At 39.3% G+C, this 22,882-nt stretch overlaps 1 protein-coding gene across 1 annotated transcript; it reads left to right on the top strand.

The window, feature by feature from the left end:
• Nucleotides 1–9: 9 nt before the first annotated feature.
• On the top strand, nt 10–4,002 carry LOC103518680 (probable cyclin-dependent serine/threonine-protein kinase DDB_G0292550). The gene is made up of 2 exons (XM_008483760.2): nt 10–53; nt 2,642–4,002. Exon 2 carries the CDS (start codon nt 3,007–3,009, stop codon nt 3,889–3,891), a length of 885 nt encoding a protein of 294 aa, XP_008481982.1. The 5' UTR covers nt 10–53; nt 2,642–3,006; the 3' UTR covers nt 3,892–4,002.
• Nucleotides 4,003–22,882: the final 18,880 nt, after the last annotated feature.

The raw sequence follows: 22,882 nt of genomic DNA, 5'->3' as shown, positions 1-22,882 counted from the left end.
TAGCACGGCTGAGGATCCCTACGTTCATTTCATACAGTTTGAGTCGGTCACAGGTAATTGATTGAACGAAGCAAGTTCTAAAGGCGCGTTTGTTCGGAAAAAATCGTGTCGTGTGTCATGGGACCACTCTCATTGAAATTGCACTGCCTACAAGGATATTTTGTGTCGTTCGGAAAAAGTCGTGTGTAGTGAGAACACTCTCATTGAAATTATTCGAGAAAAAATCGGATGAAACTCTCGACAATGGAGCAGTTGCAAATGGGTAAAAATTATAAATAAATGGTCGATTCCTATGTAAAAAGTTGGGAAAAATCCAAATCTGAGGTCAAAACAGTGGAGGAGGAGAGAAAAAGGACAGTGAAAAGGCGGTAGAGGAGTAAGAGAAGAAAGAGGCGGAGCAGAAGGAGGAATAGGAGAAGGAGAAGGAAGAATAGAGGAGGAGGAGGAGGAAGAGGAAGAGAGAACATTTTATTACCCAATGTAGAAAAAGACGGGAAGTCGAATCATCAACCCAGTGTTGGAGCACGGCTATGTAAAGATCTAAAAATTGTCTGCCAGCCTAGTTAGCTTAGTTGGTCTCCCTTGTAAGCGCTAGGCCGTGGGTTCGATTCCCGCCCGGGGCGGATTTTATCCTGATGGGATAATGTTCGTTCTCGGAACGGCTGGCTTTCTCCTAATCCTGTCTTCCTTCTCTCTTCGATTTTCGAGACGATAAGACCATAGCAGCAGTTACAGTTCCCTCTGTCAAACCTCTTAAAAAAAAAAAAAAATTGTCTGCCTTCAGGGACATCAACATTCAGTGCCCAAGAGAGAACTTTCAAAGTCCAAGTCCAACAATGGAATAGCTCGTCTCTAAACGGAATAATTTAGCTAAAAGTGACCTTTTGTGTGTTGCCTCTTATATTTTAACCTATTCTCCAGACCAGAAATCAAAAACTCAGGAGGTCTCTGAAAGAAGGGGGGCCTCAAGTTTAAACAGAAAAAACAGGCCCCTCTTTGATACTGCATGTCCCTCACTGTCCTAACTCAGAGCCTTAACAATTTTCAAACCCCCAATCCCAACTTTCTCCGATCATCTGTCAGTTTTACCTACTTTCTATTACTAAATTAATGAAAATTACTATTACTAAAGTACATCTATTTTTACATCTATTCTAATGAGAAAGTATTGCAAGCGGTCCAAATGTTCCAGTCTATACCCTCTGACAAAAGACACAACCTACGCCACTTGCCCGTCTGAAGTGAGGAATGTTGTGTATGATGGTGGTTTCGAACCAGTGTATTTCGGTTTTCCAATATCCAATATTGGCTAGAGTGAATTGAAATCCTCAGTCTTGATTTTCACTCTGGTGAGTCTACACAAAATAAATTCGTTCCAATGTTCTATTTTCAAAGTGATCTTTTCTTACTACATTAGAACTCCAACTCAACACCGAGAAAGGCGGTAACGGCCAAAGAGTCAATATCCTTTTTATTTTTCAATTCGCAATAAAATTTGGCACACAAAATCATTGCTCTATCAGAAACATAAAGAGAAAATTTATCCCTGATCCCTGTAAGTTACATTGAGAACATTTATCCCTGTAACTTGCTCGGGAACATTTATCTGAACAAACTTCCAAGTTTTCATTTCCATTTTCCAATGTAAGGAATTTTCTTCCCTCTTACAGCCTCGTCTGCCCCCGGGGACCCTTGGAGCAAATGACTTGCCCCACTCCGACCCTAACCCCAACCTACTGCCCCGACCCTAAATAAAATTTGGCACACAAAATCATTGCTCTATCAGAAACATAAAGAGAAAATTTATCCCTGATCCCTGTAAGTTACATTGAGAACATAAAAAATTATCCCTGTAACTTGCTCGGGAACATTTATCCGAACAAACTTCCAAGTTTTCATTTCCATTTTCCAATGTAAGGAATTTTCTTCCCTCTTACAGCGCCGTCTGCCCCCGGGGACCCTTGGAGCAAATGACTTGCCCCACTCCGACCCTAACCCCCTCAACCCCAACCTACTGCCCCGACCCTACCCCCAACCCCGACCTTACCCCCCAAGCGACAGCCTTCGGCCTCGGCTCGTTTTCTTACAAATGTTTTAAAAAAAATTCCGACGGCAGTAAAGGGAAATCCGGGTCAAGGATTTTTCAGTTTCTTTGCTTCACTTTCGGATCCCCGTGGGGGGTCTGCGCAGGGCCGGGAAGTGTTTTTGGGGGATGGAGTAATTCCGGGAAGCGTGAGGCTTTTTGGGGGGGACGGGGCAAAGCTGTTTTTTGTGCTCCATTTAGCGTAAAATTAAATTCTTTCAAGAATAAGAAAACGAGAAAGCGTTCGATCTTTGAGACTTGAACATTGTACATAAACAATAAACAGGTCATGGTACCCTTTCTTTATTGCTAGCACAGTCTTTTTTTCCGAGAACTAAAGTCCAATTAATACGTTTAAATGGTAATACTATGTAGAAGAAAACAATGTAAAATGCAGTGTTTAAGAAAATAAATGAAACCATATTAGAAAATACTAATAAAAAGTACATTATTTTCCTTTGCAATGTAGGTAACCTAAAATGTGGCTTTTCAAAGCTTGACTTTTCAAAGAGGCCTTAAACTAATAATGGATAACATTTATCTTTCGCAATTTCACAGGGATCGAGGACAAGCGTGCAACTCCACTACTTGACACCAGATGCTTCTTAGAAGACTTCGACCGCGGCGATAATAACTTCAAACCGAATAACTGTGATAGAACTGCCCCAGTTGACAGAAATGGGACATTCAATAGAAGAGATTGTTCAAATGGAAATGGTTCTTCCAATGATGATTCCTTTGGTAGCAATGACTCTACCAGAAGTTCTACCAGCAGAGATCAAGGCTCAAAGAACACTAATGGTTGTGCCAACAGAAATGACACTTACAGAACTGGTTGTATCAACAAATCGGACTCTCTCAATAAAACTGAGAATGACAGCAATGATAGAAATGCCAGAACTGGAAATGACGATGGCTCTAGTATGAATGAGTGCAGAAATGACGGATGTAACAATACCGCTTGTATGAGTAACAGATCAGATTCCTGCAGTACGGATAACTGTACCGATTATGACTGTAACAATGAACATGACTGTAACAATGAACATGACTGTAGGAATATTGATTCAACGACGACTAGCACAAACGAAGACAACTGTACTAACCTTACCATAAAGTATTCCTTCAGTTCGATTCATTACAATAGCAGAACGAATCGTACCAACGAAACTAACGACTTCAAAAGAAATTACAAAAGAATTATCGACTTTGACAGAAGTAATGGCTGCATCAAAAGAAATTGCTCTTCTGCTGAAACTGACTTAACTGATTCTAACACAAACGATGGTTCAGTCAGCGCGATTGATTACAACAGACCAAGTTGCATCGGCACGGAATATCAAGATAGCAGAACCAACTGTACCAACAGAAATGACGAATTCAACAAAAATGACCAGAACTGCACCTGTAGAGTTGTTGACTTTAACAAAAGTGAAAACTGTTCTAATACTTGTAGAAATGGAAGGTCCTCCAGAAATGACGGCTTCAACAAACCGTACTCCGTCAAAGAATCATCTCCATCTGCCACGGCCAAAAGACGGTTCGACCCTATCCACTCCCTCGCTCTAGACCAGAGCGGCCGATATTTGGCCGTCTCATTCCGGCATGCACCAGTAATCGGCCTCTACCGCCTGGACATTGGGCTCAACATTGAGATTCGCTCCCGGCATCGTCTCGACATTTGGCCTGCGTTTGGCCGTCTCGACAGCATGGACTTCATGCCAGGGGAGAACGCCAAGTCTCCCGACCTCACAGTTTTGACTCTGGCGTGGAATAATGGCGTTGTGCAGCACTTCCCCATCCTGTGAAAACCCCTGGTGACCTCTTGACCCGTTGTTCTTTGTGTGAATTGCCTTTCTGATCCCTCCTTTTTCATTATTTTTCATGTGAATGTCGTTTGTCCCTCGATTTTTCTTTTCTTCTTCTTTTATTATTTTCTTTTTCTTTTTTTTAAAAAAACTTTTTTCGATCATTGTGAACATGGGGGTTATGTATTCTGTTTCTGAGGTTTTGAGGTTATGTATCCTCAGATTTGAAGGAAAATTTGTGGTGAGGGGAATAAGATTGGCCATTCAACACGCTATTCGGGATATTATTCATTGCTTCAACTTACTAGTTACTATTACTACTCTATGCTAGACTGACTCTGCCTAGCAAAACATTATTGTATCAACTGGCCTTGAACTTGAATGGTTGACTACGGTTCAGGACGAGCCTATTAAAATGGCCAGAGACCATCACCCAGGTGTATGGCAGATACAAAAAGATATCTTCTCTTTAATCCGCCATCACCATTCGGCGAAACACAACAACAAACATTGGAATAATGACCCCCCCTCGAAGATTCGTCCCCAAAATAAACACTGACAGTTTTACTTTCTTCTATTGTTTTACATATTTCTCTTTTGACTTTGAGATGCTTAGAAGGCTCCTAATTCAGACATTTTGTCTACTGACACCTATTGAAGGTCGCGCTTTCTGACACCAATTTCTGCGATTCAAAATCGATCCGCACACCCGTTTTATCTCTTCGTTCCGTTGACACCATCTGATTGAAACACCCTGTATCGTTTCCTCTGTTCCAACAACATTATTAATTCTGTGTTTACCTCAAAGGCTTTTGGAGTCTGAGAGAAAGGAGGGACTCTTTATTGTACTGAAGTAGGAGTAGACAAGTTCGAGGGAGGCCGTTATTGTATGATTGCGGGAAATGTGAATGGGTCTCTCTCTAGCTCAGTAAGAGGAGGAGGAGAAAGAAGAAGTGAAAGGAGAAGAAGGGGGGAATAAGGAGAAGAGGAACAAGAGGCCAAGGATGAAAGAAAGGAGGGACTCTTTATTGTACTGAAGTAGGAGTAGACAAGTTCGAGGGAGGCCGTTATTGTATGATTGCGGGAAATGTGAATGGCTCTCTTTCTCTCTCTCGCTCTCTCTCTCTAGCTCTCTCTCTCTCTCTCTAGCTCTCTCTCTCTCTCTCTACCTCTGTACTCTAGTCAAGTAGATGAGAGCGGGAGGAGGAGGAGGAGGGAAAGAAGATGAAGTTAAGGAGGAAAAGGAATGATGAGGAAGAAGAGGTCAAGGATGAGGAAGTGGAAGGAGAGGAGAAGACGAAGAAGAAGAAGAAGAAGGAAGAAGCGGTAAAGGAGAAGGAGGAGGAAGGAGAGGTGAAAGGATGAAGAAGTGGAAGGAGAGGAGAAGAAGAAGAAGGAAGAAGCGGTAAAGGAGAAGGAGGAGGAAGGAGAGGTGAAACGGAGAGTATAAGGATGGAGGAGGAGGAAGAAGAAGACGGACGAAGCGGATGCTCATCGAAAGGACAAGAAGAGGAGGAGGAAAGAGAGAGGTTGAAGGATAAGGAGGAAAAAGAAGTGAAGGAGGAGGAAGAAGAAGGAAAAGAAGATGAAGAATAAGAAGAAGGGAATGAAATGGAGCACGAGGAGAAGAAGAGGTGGAAGAGGAGCAATACCTTAACTTCCCTCAACTAGAGCTATTTACAAGTAGCTCAAAGGAGGAGGAGGAGGAGGAAAGAGAGAGGTTGAAGGATAAGGAGGAAAAAGAAGTGAAGGAGGAGGAAGAAGAAGGAAAAGAAGATGAAAAATAAGAAGAAGGGAATGAAATGGAGCACGAGGAGAAGAAGAGGAGGAAAAAGAAGAAGAGGTGGAGGAGGAGCAATACCTTAACTTCCCTCAACTAGAGCTATTTACAAGTAGCTCAAACAATAAATTCTTAAAGAAGATGAAGTTAAGGAGGAAAAGGAATGATGAGGAAGAAGAGGTCAAGGATGAGGAAGTGGAAGGAGAGGAGAAGAAGAAGAAGAAGAAAGCGGTAAAGGAGAAGGAGGAGGAAGGAGAGGTGAAACGGAGAGTAGAAGGATGAGGGTAGATGGAGGAGGAGGAAGAAGAAGACGGACGAAGCGGATGCTCATCGAAAGGACAAGAAGAGGAGGAGGAGGAGGAGGAGGAAAGAAAGAGGTTGAAGGATAAGGAGGAAAAAGAAGTGAAGGAGGAGGAAGAAGAAAGAAAAGAGATGAGGGTAGATGGAGGAGGAGGAAGAAGAAGACGGACGAAGCGGATGCTCATCGAAAGGACAAAAAGAGGAGGAGGAGGAGGAGGAAAGAGAAAGAAAAGAAGATGAAGAATAAAAAGAAGGGAATGAAATGGAGCACGAGGAGAAGAAGAGGAGGAAAAAGAAGAAGAGGTGGAGGAGAAGCAATACCTTAACTTCCCTCAACTAGAGCTATTTACAAGTAGTGATGAGGTCGAAGATGAGCGTTTTTTGATTGTGATACTTGGACAGCATTATGCAGGAAAGAACCATCCATAAGGGGAATTGCCCTATGGATGTTTCTTTGCTGTCCTTTTGTGATTAAGTTTGAAGTCTTCACCGATCTAATGAGCCAGAGCCAGCTTAATTAGTTTGAAAGGTAGTAAACATAAATTCTCCCAATAAAAAAATACTGCTGATCGCTGCGATTGTTAAAAAACAATTTTCAACTGATGGCAACCGTCATTACTGGCAAATTAGTGGAGAGGGAGACGCCATAACTCCTACACTAGGATCCCAAACACCTCACAAAGTGTCGGGACATAAAGAGCAATGCACTAGTTCTGATTTATCGAACTTCATCCTAAACAGAAAAGGTTCGTTCTTGGAACGGGTGGCTTTCGCCTATCCTGTCCTCGTTTTCTTCGATTTCGGCACGATAAGAAGACCTCCGTTGTTAGTTGTCACAGTTCCCTCTAAATCTTTATGAATATTCTATGATTCATGTTCTAGCGTTTTCATGTGTACTCCATCATCTTGTGTGTTAAATAATTATGTTAATTCTTCTAATTTCTTTTTTGCTATTTTTTTTATTCAGTTTTCTTCTAAGAGAAGTAATGTTTTCTTTTATCAACACAAGATCTACTCGTAATGTACATATGTAGGTATGTTTTTACTTATTATGTATACGGTATGTTTTTACCGTATGTAGGTATGTTTTTACTTATTATGTATTTACATTCCGTTGGCCTCAACAGCAACCACTTTAAAGGAACGAGGTTTCCTGTCAATTTCCTCTTGCCGTGTATAAACATTTCCTTTAGAATCTATTCCCCTTCTACCGCCTCCTTTGTCCTTTTATTTTTACCTCCATTATCTTTTTTTTCCCTCGCTTTTTTTATTGCTTTTAATACAAAGATTTATATGATTTTCTCAGTTCGCTTTGATTTTTCTTTGTCTCGCAAACTCCAAGGTTCAAGTACTGACATACATTTCACGTTATTACCTAGTGGCCATTCAACACGCTATTCGGGATATTATTCATTGCTTCAACTTACTAGTTACTATTACTACTCTATGCTAGACTGACTCTGCCTATGCCTAGCAAAACATTATTGTATCAACTGGCCTTGAACTTGATGGGCTAAAACATTGGAATAATGGAAAAAAAATAGAGACAAAAATGGGTCTAACTAAGGTATTAGAAACACACTGCCCTCACGTCACGTCTGTAGGGCAGTCTAGCTATCGTGAACGAAATTACCTACTATATTACGGGATATTTGGGAGAACTTTGAACTACATCTTTCTGACTCCCCATGAGCTCACGTGACGTGATGGTAGGTATAGAGAGACGTTAAACCTCTATCAAACAAACGAATTTACTTAATTAGTGTCTTTTAGACTTTTAGTTTACGAGTCAAAGAAAGAGGTGGTGCAGGACAGAAAGCCATTGGTGACCTTATCATTCTAAAAGGAAAAATACCTCATGTGTAGCGAACGAGAAAGAGAGTGAGAGAGAGAGAGAACGAGAAGAAAGATGGAGAGGGGGGGGAAGACGGAGGAGGAAGAGCAGAAGTGAGAGACAGAGGTGAAAAAGTGGGAGAGGGAGAGAGAGATAGATAGATAAAGAAAGTATAGGGGATAGAGAAAGAGAAAATGAAACAGAGAGGGTGAGTCAGGAATAGATTTAGGGAGGAAGAAAGAGGAGAGAGAGAGAGAGAGAGAGAGAAGGAAAAAAAGTCATTGCTTTTTTTCTCTCTTTCTCGTTCAAAATGAAAATGAAATTTAAAATAACCAACACGTACGCGACATAAAGAACCGAGGGAGAAGAGAGAGAAAAAGAATGAAGAGGAGAAAGAGAGCAATTCAAATGTACACTCCAGAAAGTGGTAACAAGAGGGAGAGAGAGAGAAAATGAGAATAAAAGGTAAAGTAATTTCAAAATGATAGGGTGTGGGATAATACTATAGAGAAAAGAAGAGAGAGAGAGAGAAGGGGGGGGGGAGAGTCAGGAAACAATAAAGAGGGAAAATCACATCCACACAATACAAGCTTCAGAAAAGAGAGAAGGCTATATTTACGTATGTGGACGTCAGAAGAATCAGTTTATCACTCCAGAAAGTGGTAACAAGAGGGAGAGAGAGAGAAAATGAGAATAAAAGGTAAAGTAATTTCAAAATGATAGGGTGTGGGATAATTCTATAGAGAAAAGAAGAGAGAGAGAAGAGGGAGAGAGGAGAGAGAGAAAGAGTCAGGAAACAATAAAGAGGGAAAATCACATCCACACAATACAAGCTTCAGAAAAGAGAGAAGGCTATATTTACGTATGTGGACTTCGTCAGAAGAATCAGTTTATGCTGACGTCAATATCAGCTACGCTGACTGAGCTAAAGAGAGGATTTTTTAATTGTGTTAATTAAAAAAGGGTAAACATATTAACAGCTTGTAACTTTGTGACTTACTACAAGAAATTGGGTCATGTGACAACCATGCACAAGCTTGTTGTGACTGGACTGGGTAAATTGAGACTGCTCGCCGCTAGGTTAAGGACTGTCCAACTTCATCCTCAGGCGGGCTAAGGACTATTGTATACTGATCTATACAAAATGACATTCTTTAAATTTGTATAGTGCGAAAATGTGCAGAAACTCACTGTGACTACGGGCCATAGAGTATGTCTAAAGACTAACTCAAAGGCCGCTGGCCGCGCGTCTCTTTCAGCAATTTTTTTCTTCCGAAACTTACTCTTACTTTGTTACATTCTTTTTCTAAAAATCAAAACGCGGACCGCATCTTAACTGCCCGCTAGGACTAAAAAGTCCCATTATGGCAACAGTTTAGACAGGCCTCATTTTTTTTTATTTTTCCCCTCCATTTCCTCCATTAAATAGGCCCGCAGGCTGTATAAAAATAGTCCTCTGTCCGCAGTTTGGGCAGGGCTCGTATAGTGGTATCACAAAACGTAATAGTTTCCGGTCCCCAAGGTTTCTAAAAGTCCGTTTTGTTGCATTCAAAAGAACACAAATTTCATCATGATATTGTTGTGACTGGAAAGTCACAGGGTGGAGTGTTGATATCCAAGCTATAAGGGTGTTATCATTAGAAGTTACGGAGGGACCTCCATTATCGAGAACACCCTGTATACACATTAGAATATTGAAATTAGAAACAAGAAGTTGAAGCATTGCAATTTCGAGTACTTTGCGCTTTGCTCTAAACCCGATTTGGTAGCTTATCAAAATTAATTATTAAGTATACTTACCTGTATAACGTATACACATTAGAATATTGAAATTAGAAACAAGAAGTTGAAGCATTGCAATTTCGAGTACTTTGCGCTTTGCTCTAAACCCGATTTGATAGCTTATCAAAATTAATTATTAAGTATACTTACCTGTATAAGGAAAGTTTTTACCTCAAGTCATGAAACCTGAGCAAGAAAACTGCCAACTTTAATCCTTTTGTAATATTCTCTGTTTCCTGTGCTCCCCTCTCTTTCACTCTTTGTGTTTTTCTCCCCTCTTTCCTCCTTCCCCTCTCTCGCTTATTCTCTCCCTCTCCCTTCATTTCCCTTCTCTCTCTGTCCCATTCGCTCATTTTCCTCCCTCCCTTTCCTGTATAACTGGTCATGTTTGAAAGAGGGGAGAAGGGGGTATAAGAAAATAGACGGAGGGAGAGAAAGACAAACCAATAGAGGGGACAGAAAGAGGGGGGATATTTTTCATCCTACGTTTTTGCTATTAAATAAATCCCTGATCCTCACAAGGAGGAGGAGGAGAAAGAGAGGGGAAAGAGAGAGAGAGAGAGAGAGAGAGAGAGAGGGAGGGAGGGAGGGAGGAAGATAATAAAAAAATGGTAGCTGTGTTGTGTCACTAAAATGAAGCTTCATGAGGCTCTAGGGACCCATTGAAAAGTTTTCTTCTCCTGATTTTTTACGGAAAAAACTATGTCAAGCATTTTTTTAGACTAGGTGGGTAGGTTTCTTGTCTCAGAATTCCTTCTCCTGATAAATAAAAATCTAGAACCTAAAAAAAAAATGAACGTTAGGTGATGTTAAGTTTCATCTGTCTTTGCTTGCTAAGTTGTTGAAATCGGTCACCCGTAAAGTCGGGTAATTTCTAAATTAGAATTTCACATCGTCAAGCATTTTTTTAGACTAGGTGGGTAGGTTTCTTGTCTCAGAATTCCTTCTCCTGATAAATAAAAATCTAGAACCTAAAAAAAAAGAAAAAAAAATGAACGTTAGGTGATGTTAAGTTTCATCTGTCTTTACTTGTTAAGTTGTTGAAATCGGTCACCCGAAAAGTCGGGTAATTTCTAAATTAGAATTTCACATTAACTTCAACATCAGGAATTAGGAGTTGACTAAGCTTTTTTAGGGGAAAGCACTATTTTTTTTCTTCCTTTCTTTTTGTCCAAATTTCTTTTTGTTCAACATGTTTGCCGGGGGAAGACACGATTCGTCTCAGTGGAAAGAGATTGCATGATTCGTCTAATGATTTTTTTTTTTTCTTCAAAAAAGGTCCATCCCTTATTCCTCTTAGGACTAAAAAAGAGTATTTTTTTTCCTTATTGCATTGCCTGGCAATATGCTAATGGCCATTCAACACGCTATTCGGGATATTATTCATTGCTTCAACTTACTAGTTACTATTACTACTCCATGCTAGACTGACTCTGCCTAGCAAAACATTATTGTATCAACTGGCCTTGACCTTGATGGGCTAAAACATTGGAATAATGGAAAAAATAGAGACAAAAATGGGTCTAACTAAGGTATTAGAAACACACTGCCCTCACGTCACGTCTGTAGGGCAGTCTAGCTATCGTGAACGAAATTACCTACTATATTACGGGATATTTGGGATAACTTTGAATCACATCTTTCTGACTCCCCATGAGCTCACGTGACGTGAGGGTAGTTCCTGCCCTCACGTCACGTCTGTAGGGCAGTCTAGCTATCGTGAACGAAATTACCTACTATATTACGGGATATTTGGGAGAACTTTGAACCACATCTTTCCGACTCCCCATGAGCTCACGTGACGTGAGGGTAGTTATAGAGAGACGTTAAACCTCTATCAAACAAAGAATTTACTTAAGGTATTAGAAACACACTGCCCTCACGTCACGTCTGTAGGGCAGTCTAGCTATCGTGAACGAAATTACCTACTATATTACGGGATAACTTTGAACCACATCTTTCTGACTCCCCATGAGCTCACGTGACGTGAGGGCAGTGTATAGAGAGACGTTAAACCTCTATCAAACAAACGAATTTACTTAATTAGTGTCTTTTAGTTTACGAGTCAAAGAAAGAGGTGAAAAAAAAAGGGTAAACATATTAACAGCTTGTAACTTTGTGACTTACTACAAGAAATTGGGTCATGTGACAACCATGCACAAGCTTGTTGTGGCTTTCCCTGTATAGAGAGACGTTAAACCTCTATCAAACAAACGAATTTACTTAATTAGTGTCTTTTAGTTTACGAGTCAAAGAAAGAGGTGAAAAAAAGGGTCACGAGGGCTGGAGCGCGGCACTCGACATGTTGAAGGATCGATACGTTTCAAGTACTTGGAGTGGATTCGCTCTTGACCTGCTTGTAAGACTGACTCGTTGTGTGCAGTGCGTGGCAGGTATTTGTATTGGGGGGTTTTTTTGTTTGGATTTTGAGTTGTGAGGCAGACTGCAGGCTGCGTTTACTCCTTCTTTAGATGCTGAGGCTCTTTTAGATTCGGTGTTACTTGGAGTGGATTCGCTCTTGACCTGCTTGTAAGACTGACTCGTTGTGTGCAGTGCGTGGCAGGTATTTGTATTGGGGGGTTTTTTGTCTGGATTTCGAATTGTGAGGCAGACTGCAGGCTGCGTTTACTCCTTCTTTAGATGCTGAGGCTCTTTTAGATTCCGTGTACTCTTTTTCACCATTTACCATTAGTTACCAACCTCAGTGGTGTAGTGGTTAACGTGTTGGACTTCGAATCTGGAGATTGGTGTTCGAGTGCAAGTGAAGTCATGAAATTTAAGTAGGTGTAATAATTGGGGGACGATATTTGTGACAGTAAGTATTTAAGTATGCTTAAAACACAATTTAAAATTCCTCCTAGATGTCCTAGAATTACCATTCCTTTTTTTTATATGTAGGTATCCGTTTTCGCCATTCCTTTCAAACTCAAATTCCTAGTCCGACCACATTCTAGGTACGAACATAGTAACAGGGCTTCTAAATTTTAGCAATTTGTGGTCAGGTGGAAGAACTCTCAACGTGAGCCTGAATAAGCCTCAACTTGTAATAAAAGTTCAGCAAAGTGGTTCATATTTACATTCTATCGCTACCCAGATTACAAATTACAAAAGTTTTCTTTTTCAGGACTCATTTAGCATTTCAAATAAAACCTTGGGTATCCATCGGATTTTAAAGATTTGAATAAATTTATTCTAGAAATAGCTAGTAGGTTCAGATCCAACTTTTACGAATAGTTGAATACGCCTATAAAAGTAGGTACCTCGTCTCTCCGACAGCAAACTTTTTATTTCAGAATAATATAAACTAACAAAGTTGTTTCACGAAAGCTCCTGGTACCACAAAACCCCCCAAACGACTTCTCGAGCTCCCTCGCCAAAGGTGACGGGGGGGAGCAAATTCCATCAAGGTGTCACACATAGCTTGCACACGCGATAAGAAAATCGTTTTGTAACAGATTACACAATTTGTATACGAAAAACGACGAGAGACATTTTGTTTCCAAGAAAGCGGTGGAACAATATTTGTGCCGAGAGGGCGGGTTGGAACGAGGCCAAAAATTTGAAAATAAGGAAAAATGGGGGGGGAGAAGGATAGGAGGGAAAGAGAAATTAGGTGGTGAAGGAGAGTTGCAAGGAGGGAGAGAGAGAAGGAGGAGAAGAGAGAGATAAAATGATATCTACTTTCACTCGGGCTAAGTAGATTGAATTTGTATTCTTATACTTTCTTTCCATTTTCTTCTTCTTCCCCTCCTCCTACCTATCCAGTTGTAAAATTTTGAAATAATGATAATCCCACCAAGTTGGCAAATTCAATTTGCATTTCCAATTCCTCTTTTATTGCTGAAAAGCATGGAATGGAAAGTTTGCAGGCGCTGTGTTTGAGCGATTGGACTGAGGGTATAATCCAGTGAACTAAGGACTGAATTCAGTAAACTAAGGGCTGAATTCTTTGGATTGGATTGGACTAAGGGTAGTCTTTTTTAGAATATTTTCGATGGTCAGTTTTTAGTGCCAAAACACGTTTTGAGGTCCCTAGAGCCTAAATCCAAAGTTTCAGCCATTGGACCGTGTGTGTGTGTCTGTCTGTCTGTGTGTCTCTGTAAACAAAATATCTCGAGAACGGTAAGAGCTAGAGACTTGAAATTTGGCATGTAGCTGTCAAATGTGACAAGGATGCGACACGAAACTTTTGGTTAAGACCGGTAGAACGGTTGGCGGCATTTTACCGCTTTTTGGCGGTTTTCGGTGTAATTTAACAATATCTCGGGAACGGTATGAGCTAGAGACTTGAAATTTGGTATGTAGTTTACAAGTGTGACAAGGATGCAACACAAATCGTTTTTTGAGATGGTTGCTGCGCTTGGCGGTATTTTGACCGCTTTTGGACAGATTTCGACCGTTTTTTGGCGGTTTTCAGCTATAGCTACAAAACTGCGCTTGAGGTATTTTGCGCTTTTGGACAGATTTCGACCGTTTTTTGGCGGTTTTCACGGTTAGAGATATTGTAAAAATTAGGGTAAAAGAACACTCAAATAAGCATCATTCAATAGGATAAGGAAAGTCGTGTCATGTTCACACCAGATTTTTATATTCTGTTATTTCTTTTTCCTTCCCTCCTTCTATTCTCCCATTTCTTCTTCTCATGTTTCGAGTTTCCGAAATCCTGCGATAATCCAGGCAGGAAAATATCGGAACGCACAAACCAAAGGGAACAAGAGCCAGCCTAGTTAGCTTGGTAAGTAGAGCTTCTGCCTTGTAAGCGCTAGGCCACGGGTTCGATTCCCGCCCGGGGCGGATTTCATCCTGAACGGATAATGTTCGTTTTCGGAACGGCTGACTTTCTCCTATTCTGTCTTCCTTCTCTCTTCGATTTTGAAGAGAGAAGGAAGATCGTCACGTCGCTCTTGTTAGAACAAGTTTTTTCCAAATTTCATCAGAATCGGATAAATCATTAAAGAATGTAAATGTAAATGCAGTTTCTTTGTGTTATTATGTCACAACTTTGGTGCTCAATGCAGCATTGTAGGATTTTCCCTATAATATATCTCAATAATCCTAAAATCCAACTACCTAACCATGTTGACTCAAACAATAAATTCTCCCAATAAAAAAATACTGCTGATCGCTGCGATTGTTAAAAAACAATTTTCAACTGATGGCAACCGTCATTAGTGGAGACGCCATAACTCCTACACTGGGATCCCAAACACCTCACAAAGTGTCGGGACATAAAGAGCAATGTTTTGCATTGCGTAAGAAAATGAAACGATTTATTATAATGGATTGTAAAAAGGTGGTTTTCTTGTTGTGGTAACAATGAAAAGAACCTTTGTGTGACTTAAAATTGACAAAAAAAGTTGTTGATTACTGTTCTCATTGAAAAATTCCATCTCTCTCTCTCCCTCTCTCGCTCGTACACACATTTGTTCGAGACACTCTAGCTCTAGCACATTTATAATTCCGTTTCTACCTTCCTTCCTTCTTTCTCTTTCCCTGTCTCCCTCTCCCTCGCACACAAAACATTTGTAATTCCATTTCTCTCTCCCTCATTCCCTCTCTTTCTCCCTCTTCTTCTATTTCTCCCTCTTTCTCGCACGCACTATTCTCTCACACACTAACACCTGCAACAATGCACGGAGGGAGGGAACCAGAAGCCGGGAGAGGGGAAGAAGCGAGAGGAGGGGAAACGCGCTGTTTAAATCGATAGTGGCAACAGTGTAAAACAGAGGTTCTCAAACTTTTGAGTACTGCGTACCACCTGACACCTCAAGGTTCTTTTGGCGTACTACCAAACATCAATTTTGTGTATAGCTGAGGGATTAAATAAAAATATTGTAGCGCCGCAGGCGACATTTTTTGTTAATTGTAGTACGATGTCACAATTTTTTCGTGCATTGCTCATTGTAGATTTTTTCTCTCCCAACTATAGGGTGACGAGATTAGTCTTTTTCGTATTTACGAGACAAATCATAAAAAAATTAAAATTGGTTTTCACATCTCTTCGCGTACCACCACAAATGCTTGTTCCACCGGCGTTTTTATTTCGTAGCAATGAAACGACTGCTACATTAGACGCATGTGGCCTGTGTAGTAGCATGCCCATTCCGTAGCATGCCTCTCATCAGATGGGCGAGAAGAGACACAATACTTCCCATTTAGGTGCTACCACTTCAGCGTACCCCTATGTGGTACGCGTACAACAGATTGGGAACCTCTGGTGTTAAATATAAGTACCTCGTTTTTTCCCTTCCACGAGTGTAAAAGCGTCGTCATGACAACACCGCTTCTAAAGTTTGGTGGGAAAAACTTTCAACTGCGTCCGCTCTCTCTCTCCTTCTCTTGTCTTTCTTTTTCTACCTTCTCTCTTTTCTCTCTCTCTCTCTCTCTCTCTCTCTCTCTCTCTCTCTTTCTCTACCTCTCTCTCTCTCTCTCTCTTTTCTCTTTTTCTCTACCTCTCTCTCTCTCTCCTTCTCTTGTCTTTCTTTTTCTCTTTTTCTACCTTCTCTCTTTTCTCTCTCTCTCTCTCTTTTCTCTACCTCTCTCTCTCTCTCTCTCTCTCTCTCTCTCTCTCTCTCTCTCTCTCTCTCTCTCTCTCTCTCTCTCTCCTTCTCTTGTCTTTCTTTCTCTCTTCTTTTCTCTCTTTCTCTCTCTCTTTCTTTCTCTCTCTCTCTCTCTCATTTTCTCTGAGACCACTACCCAAGTACCCATGTCAAAAAAATCTTCAGAGGGTAGGTACCCCTAATGGTCGAAAAGTCGTACAAATACGACAAAAACCGTACGTACGCGTAACTGTCTGAAAGTTGATCAAACCGTACGTACGCATATCTTCAGAAGGTAGGTACCCCTAATGGTCGAAAAGTCGTACAAATACGACAAAAACCGTACGTACGCGTAACTGTCTGAAAGTTGATGAAACCGTACGCAGAGCTGTCAAGAAATTGTCTAAAGTAAAAGTAACTGTCTGGTGGTCATTTCCCCAATATGTCGGTAGTTGAGAAATAAGATGGAAGGGCTAGTAACTTCTGCTTTCAACATTGATTACCTTTGTTAGTGCGTAGAACAAACCTTTCCCAAATGTTGCATAAGTTGCATTGTTTTATAGAAACAATGAAAATTCTGAAATCCCCCCCCCCTGGTGGTCATTTCCCCAATATGTCGGTAGTTGAGAAATAAGATGGAAGGGCTAGTAACTCCTGCTTCCAACATTGATTACCTTTGTTAGTGCGTACAAACCTTTCCCAAATGTAGAAATGAAACGTTCTGAAATTCCCCCTCTTTCAAATTTTCAAAATAACCCAAAGATACCGCTTTCTATTGCCTATATTGAAGAGCAGGATTTTCCAGTGTGTGAGAAATTGCAGGTGGATAAGTAAGGCTAAAAACAGACTGTAGGGTATATAGAGCTTAATTCTCCCCGCTCCATTCTGTTTTTAAGCCTTAGTTATTGTTTCATTACAAATTTTCATCAGTAAAATGGTTTCTTCAAATTAAATTGATCCCAAGGGCAAGATCGCAAGATGAACCTAGAGTCTCAATACCCTTGACAAATGGAGTGTGCCTGAAGGCATGTGATGTGTTCCAATACACTCGACAAATTATGGTCATAGAAAATTTTCGGAAAAACTATTTTAAAAGCTGCGTCCACAGAATAATTATGGTAAGGCGAATCCCCGTCGACACCAACGGGAACCAAGCTGGTAAAAAAATAACAGATTGTTCACAGTGCACGGAACGAATTTTTCTTCGTCACGAATTTTTAGTGACAAATAAATTAGTGTGTTCACATTGCCAACGTAAGCCTTAGTTATTGTTTCATTACAAATTTTCATCAGTAAAATGGTTTCTTCAAATTAAATTGATCCCAAGGGCAAGATCGCAAGATAAACCTAGAGTCTCAATACCCTTGATAAATGGAGTGTGCCTGAAGGCATGTGATGTGTTCCAATACACTCGACAAATTATAGTCATAGAAAATTTTCGGAAAAACTACTTATTTTAAAAGCTGCGTCCACAGAATAATTATGGTAAGGCGAATTCCCGTCGACACCAACGGGAACCAAGCAGGTCAAAAAATAACAGATTGTTCACAGTGCACGGAACGAATTTTTCTTCGTCACGAATTTTCAGTGACAAATAAATTAGTGTGTTCACATTGCCAACGAAGAAAAATGTGTGCAGTGTGAACAGGCTGTAAGATCATAGGATTTAGCCTAAAAGGAAAAGGTTATAAGACCTTAGCAGTTGCAGTTCCCGTCGGCACCAACTGGAACCAAGTAGGTAAAAAAATAACAGATTGTTCACAGTGCACGGAACGAATTTTTAAATAAATTAGTGTGTTCACATTGCCAATGCCAACAAAGAACGAAGCGAATACAATAGTCCGTCCCTTATACCTTTTTATTACTATTGTAATAATAAAGGAAGGACGGACTAAAAATGTGTGCAGTGTGAACAGGCTGATCATAGGATTTAGCCTAAAAGGAAAAGGTTGAAATGTGGAGGCTGCTTTACAGACCCGTAGGGAAAAGGGCAGCAAAATCTCTGTAATGCAATGATAACGGACTTACCCATTCGGTCTTCCGGAGTTACAATAGTCCGTCCCTTATACCTTTTTATTACTATTGTAATAATAAAGGAAGGACGGACTAAAAATGTGTGCAGTGTGAACAGGCTGTAAGATCATAGGATTTAGCCTAAAAGCAAAAGGTTAAAATGTGGAGTTTGCAGACCCGTAGGGAAAAGGGCAGCAAAATCTCTGTAATGCCCTTATACCTTTTTATTACTATTGTAATAATAAAGGAAGGACGGACTAAAAATGTGTGCAGTGTGAACAGGCTGATCATAGGATTTAGTCTAAAAGGAAAAGGTTGAAATGTGGAGGCTGCTTTACAGACCCGTAGGGAAAAGGGCAGCAAAATCTCTGTAATGTAATGATAATGGACTTACCCATTCGGTCTTCCGGAGTCCGGCACTGAACCATTCTGAAATCAGACAAAAAATAAACGAACATTAATTTATTTATTATTTTCGTTGCTGAAATTCAAGTCCCTACAAAAACAGCAAAGGTTGAGTGCGAAGACCGTCCACTCGTAAAATTCTGTAGCCAAAACCAAATGTCAGCCCAAAAGGGATTAACCTAGGGCTGATTGAGGGCTGACGAATTTGAATTTATTTATTTTAAAGTGCATACAATACAGGTAATTGACAAACTATAATGGCAACACCCTATTACATTATAGACCTCGTATGAACACGGGAAAAAGCGAAGTAAAAAGAATAAAAGTAAAACGTAGGTATAACTATGAAGGTAGGTCACATGTACATGTGTGCTTAAAGTTTAGATATAATAACTTCATTACAACTTCGAGGATATCAGTTTTCACAATCAAAAGTTTTTGTTCCACTCGTAAAATTCTGTAGCCAAAACCCCCAATGGCAGCCCAAAAAGGAATCACCCTAGGGGGCCTAGGGCTGATTGAGGGCTGATGAAACCACCGACCCTGTCTGAACACGGGAAAAGCGAAGGAAAAAGAACAAAAGTAAAACGTAGGTATAACTATAAAGGTCACAATGTGACCTTGTACATGTGTGCTTAAAGTTTAGATAAAATAACTTCATTACAACATCGAGGATATCAGTTTTCACAATCAAAAGTTTTTGATTCTCTACATTTTGTTTCTTTTCTTTTTCAATAAAGAAGCTCCAAGTGTGACACATGACTTTCTCTCGAAAGACCAAGCTTTTGATCACAGGTTTCAGATATACCTAAGACCAGATATAAATTGCCTGGATCTTTTTACATGTTTTCTTAGGGATTGGATAGAAGAGAAGGCCTCCAGCATTTTTCAATTCCCTTGTATTTTTTTCATACATATAGTTTTTTTATTGTAATTTATGTGACTTTGATCTATTGGTTCGTTCTCGGAACAGCTGGCTTTCTCCTATCCTGTTCCTGTCTTCCTTCTCTCTTCACTTTCGGGACGATAAGACCTTAGCAGTTACAGTTCCTCTTATGAAACCTCTTAAAAATAAAAATAATAAAAAATAAAAAAATGTCATTAATGTCAGGAATCCAAAATGATTCCTGAAAAGTTCCTTGCAGACTGCAGAGTCCAAATAAGGTGTTGGATATTTTATTTAGCTCCCCAACTTATGCCTATAGTTTTTAACCGCTCTTCCGATCTTGACTTTGATCTAATGGTTTGTTCTCGGAACGGCTGGCTTTCTTCTATCCTGTTCCTGTCTTCCTTCTCTCTTCACTTTCGGGACGATAAGACCTTAGCAGTTAAGGTTCCTCTTATCAAACCTCTTAAAAATAAAAATAATAAAAAATAAAAAAAATGTCATTAATGTCAGGAATCCAAAATGATTTCTGAAAAGTTCCTTGCAGACTGCAGAGTCCAAATAAGGTGTTGGATATTTTGTTTAGCTCCCTAACTTATGCTTGTAATATGCTTTGCGCATAATAAAGACTTTAAACGTATGAAAGGTCGTACATATTTCAATATCGACGGACATTTTGGAATGTCCCCATTTTCGGGAACATTTTGCGTCAATATCCCAGAAATTTCGAAACGTTTCTGGAATTCTGGAGAGGTTGGCGTTATTTTCCACTTGAGAATTTACGAGACTTCCATTGTTGCACGTTCTGTTTTCTTTAGAATGACTTTTAGTAGATTCTTTATTAGCTTTATCTGAGTTTATCACTAATTTCTTTTAGCCGCTTCTTTATAATCTTTATCCTAATGTCTTTTAGTAGATTCTTTATGAACTTCATTGTTGGTGGTTGGTCTCAAAGCAACAAAGATAATTTTGGCAATAAAGAGTTCAGTAACTTCAATGTGCTCATCAACTTCATTCTCTCTTGTGACATTTTCTTCTTCCTGTTCTTTTGATTATCTTTCTTCAACTCTCTTAGCATAATATTCGCATTTAATAACTTTGTCAGTAACTTCTTCCATTTCTTCATTTCCACCAATTATAGCATTGTGCAATTTAAATAAATTGCCATCATTAACTTCTTCTATTTCTTTATTGTCTGTACTTGGATCAGTTAGATTTGCGTAATTATTCTTAATTCTTCTACCAACGCTAGTAATTTTGTTATCAGAATACTATCCACTCTGATCTTTGTAAGCATCCTCAGTATATTTGTTGTAATTTTATCATGTACCATTATTATCTTCAGTAATTATCTATTGTTCTTTTAGTTATTTTCTTAGTAAACATTATACCATTAGTTTCTGGTATTCTAGCATGGAATTCTTCTTCAAATTTATTTATTGCGAGTTTTGTCATAATGATAATCTTCATTTGTAGTTTTGTAATAATCTTCATTACTAGTTTTGACGCTTGATGTGGCCTGTGGCGTGGCATGCCCATCCCGTAGTTTGCCTTTCGTCAGATGGGCGAGAAGGGGCACAATACTTCCCATTTAGGTGCTGGGTCAACACGAGAACACCAGAAAGTAACCCGTTGAAATATTTGCAATCGAAAAACGAGTACAAATTTTTGTCGATGGTGGGATTCGAACCCGGGACCTTCTGCATGGCAAGCAAGCGCGTTACCACTGGATCAACCGTGCCCCATTTCATTTGAATCGTTATCTTTAACAACACCATTTCCTTTCATTTCTTCAGAACTTCGATGTTGTTTATTTCTAAACTCATCAAGATGTCTGACAATTCTTAGCATCATTTCAACTATCGGTAAATCCTCAGCATTTTTGTCAAGGGTTTCCGTGAAATTGCTTTCTACTGAGGTTCTTCCACATATCCTGGGTGTATTATTTTATTTATTTGTTCTCTTACGAGTATTTCTTATTACTATTATTTTTTTTTTAATTTTTCTAATAACGACTCGTTCTTTATCACTTTTATTTTCGTTATTGCAAGTATATTTTTAACGTTGCATTCATTTTCAACAACTCCTTTTCCTCGTACCTATCTGAATTGGTGTATTGGTGATTACCATTTCTTGTTCTTCCAATCCTCTTTTATTTGAAGTTATGAAATTGAATTTATTTATTTATTTATTTATTTACAATATAAACGGTTTCCCTTTACTATCTAATACAAATCAACAACCTAACTATCAAAAACGGAAAATAAACGGGGAAGAAATACCTATAATATGTGTACCTATTGACTATCTAATACATATTTAACTGGCCTAGCTGGAACAGGTATAAATAATTTATTTATAGATTTCATTATTTTTACTATTTTTTAACCAGGTACCTACCTAATTCTGTCAAATAGATTTTATTTATTTGGATTTTTAAATAGGTCAATGCAATTTTTTTCTTTTAAGTCTTTATCATTGCCTTCTTCTTCCTCCTCATCTTCTTCTTTGGGATTTATGTTATCCACTTTTATTATTTCTATTAATCAGCACATTTCTTGTTCGTGGAAAAGTAGGATATAAAAAAAGGAGCAAATAAGGCAAGTAAAAATAAGGAAGAAGAAATAGAATCCAGAACATTTGTTTGGAGCGCTAATCTAATACAACAAGAAAATGAATAATGAAAAAAAGAAAGAGGAGGAGGAGAAAAAGAAGAAGAAGAAGAAAACTAAACGAGAGATTTGATTGAAAAGAGGGAAAATGAAATTAAATGTTTCTCAGATGGAAGGAAAATAGGGACGAGACGAGGGAAAAATAGGGACGAGACGAGGGAAAAATGGGATGAGACGAGGAAAAAATGGGGATGAGACGAGGGAAAAATGGGATGAGACGAGGGAAAAATGGGGATGAGACGAGGGAAAAATGGGATGAGATGAGGGAAAAATGGGATGAGACGAGGGAAAAATGGGATGAGACGAGGGAAAAATGGGATGAGACGAGGAAAAAATGGGATGAGACGAGGGAAAAATGGGATGAGACGAGGGAAAAATGGGATGAGACGAGGAAAAAATTGGAATGAGAGGGCGTAGGAAGGGATGAATGGATGATGAAATGAAAAAAAATAGGCCAAGTTCTATTTCCAGAATGGCAGGGACAAAATGCAAAAGGGTTGAGGGAGAGGGACAAAAAAAGGGGAATGTAAATTTTGAAAATACCGACCTGGGTAGTTACGTTAAAAAAAAAAAAAAAAATGTAGAGGAAATATTAATAAATTTTCTTAATTATTGGTGGTTTTTTTCGACATGCTAGTTGTAGTGTTGAAACTAAAGCGAGTAATTTTAAGACTTTTTCTAGGATAACTGTCTAAAACTTTACTATCGTTCAAAAAAGGGGTGGCTCAGTTTCCTAAAAAAAGATTCAGTATGTATAATTAAAAGTAAAAGTGCATCCCA

The sequence above is a fragment of the Diaphorina citri genome, unplaced genomic scaffold, assembly GCF_000475195.1.
Source record: "Diaphorina citri unplaced genomic scaffold, Diaci psyllid genome assembly version 1.1 scaffold2307, whole genome shotgun sequence".
Classification (NCBI taxonomy): domain Eukaryota; kingdom Metazoa; phylum Arthropoda; class Insecta; order Hemiptera; family Psyllidae; genus Diaphorina; species Diaphorina citri.
Note: the sequence above shows the minus strand (reverse complement) of the source record. Positions and strands in the feature narration are given on the sequence as shown.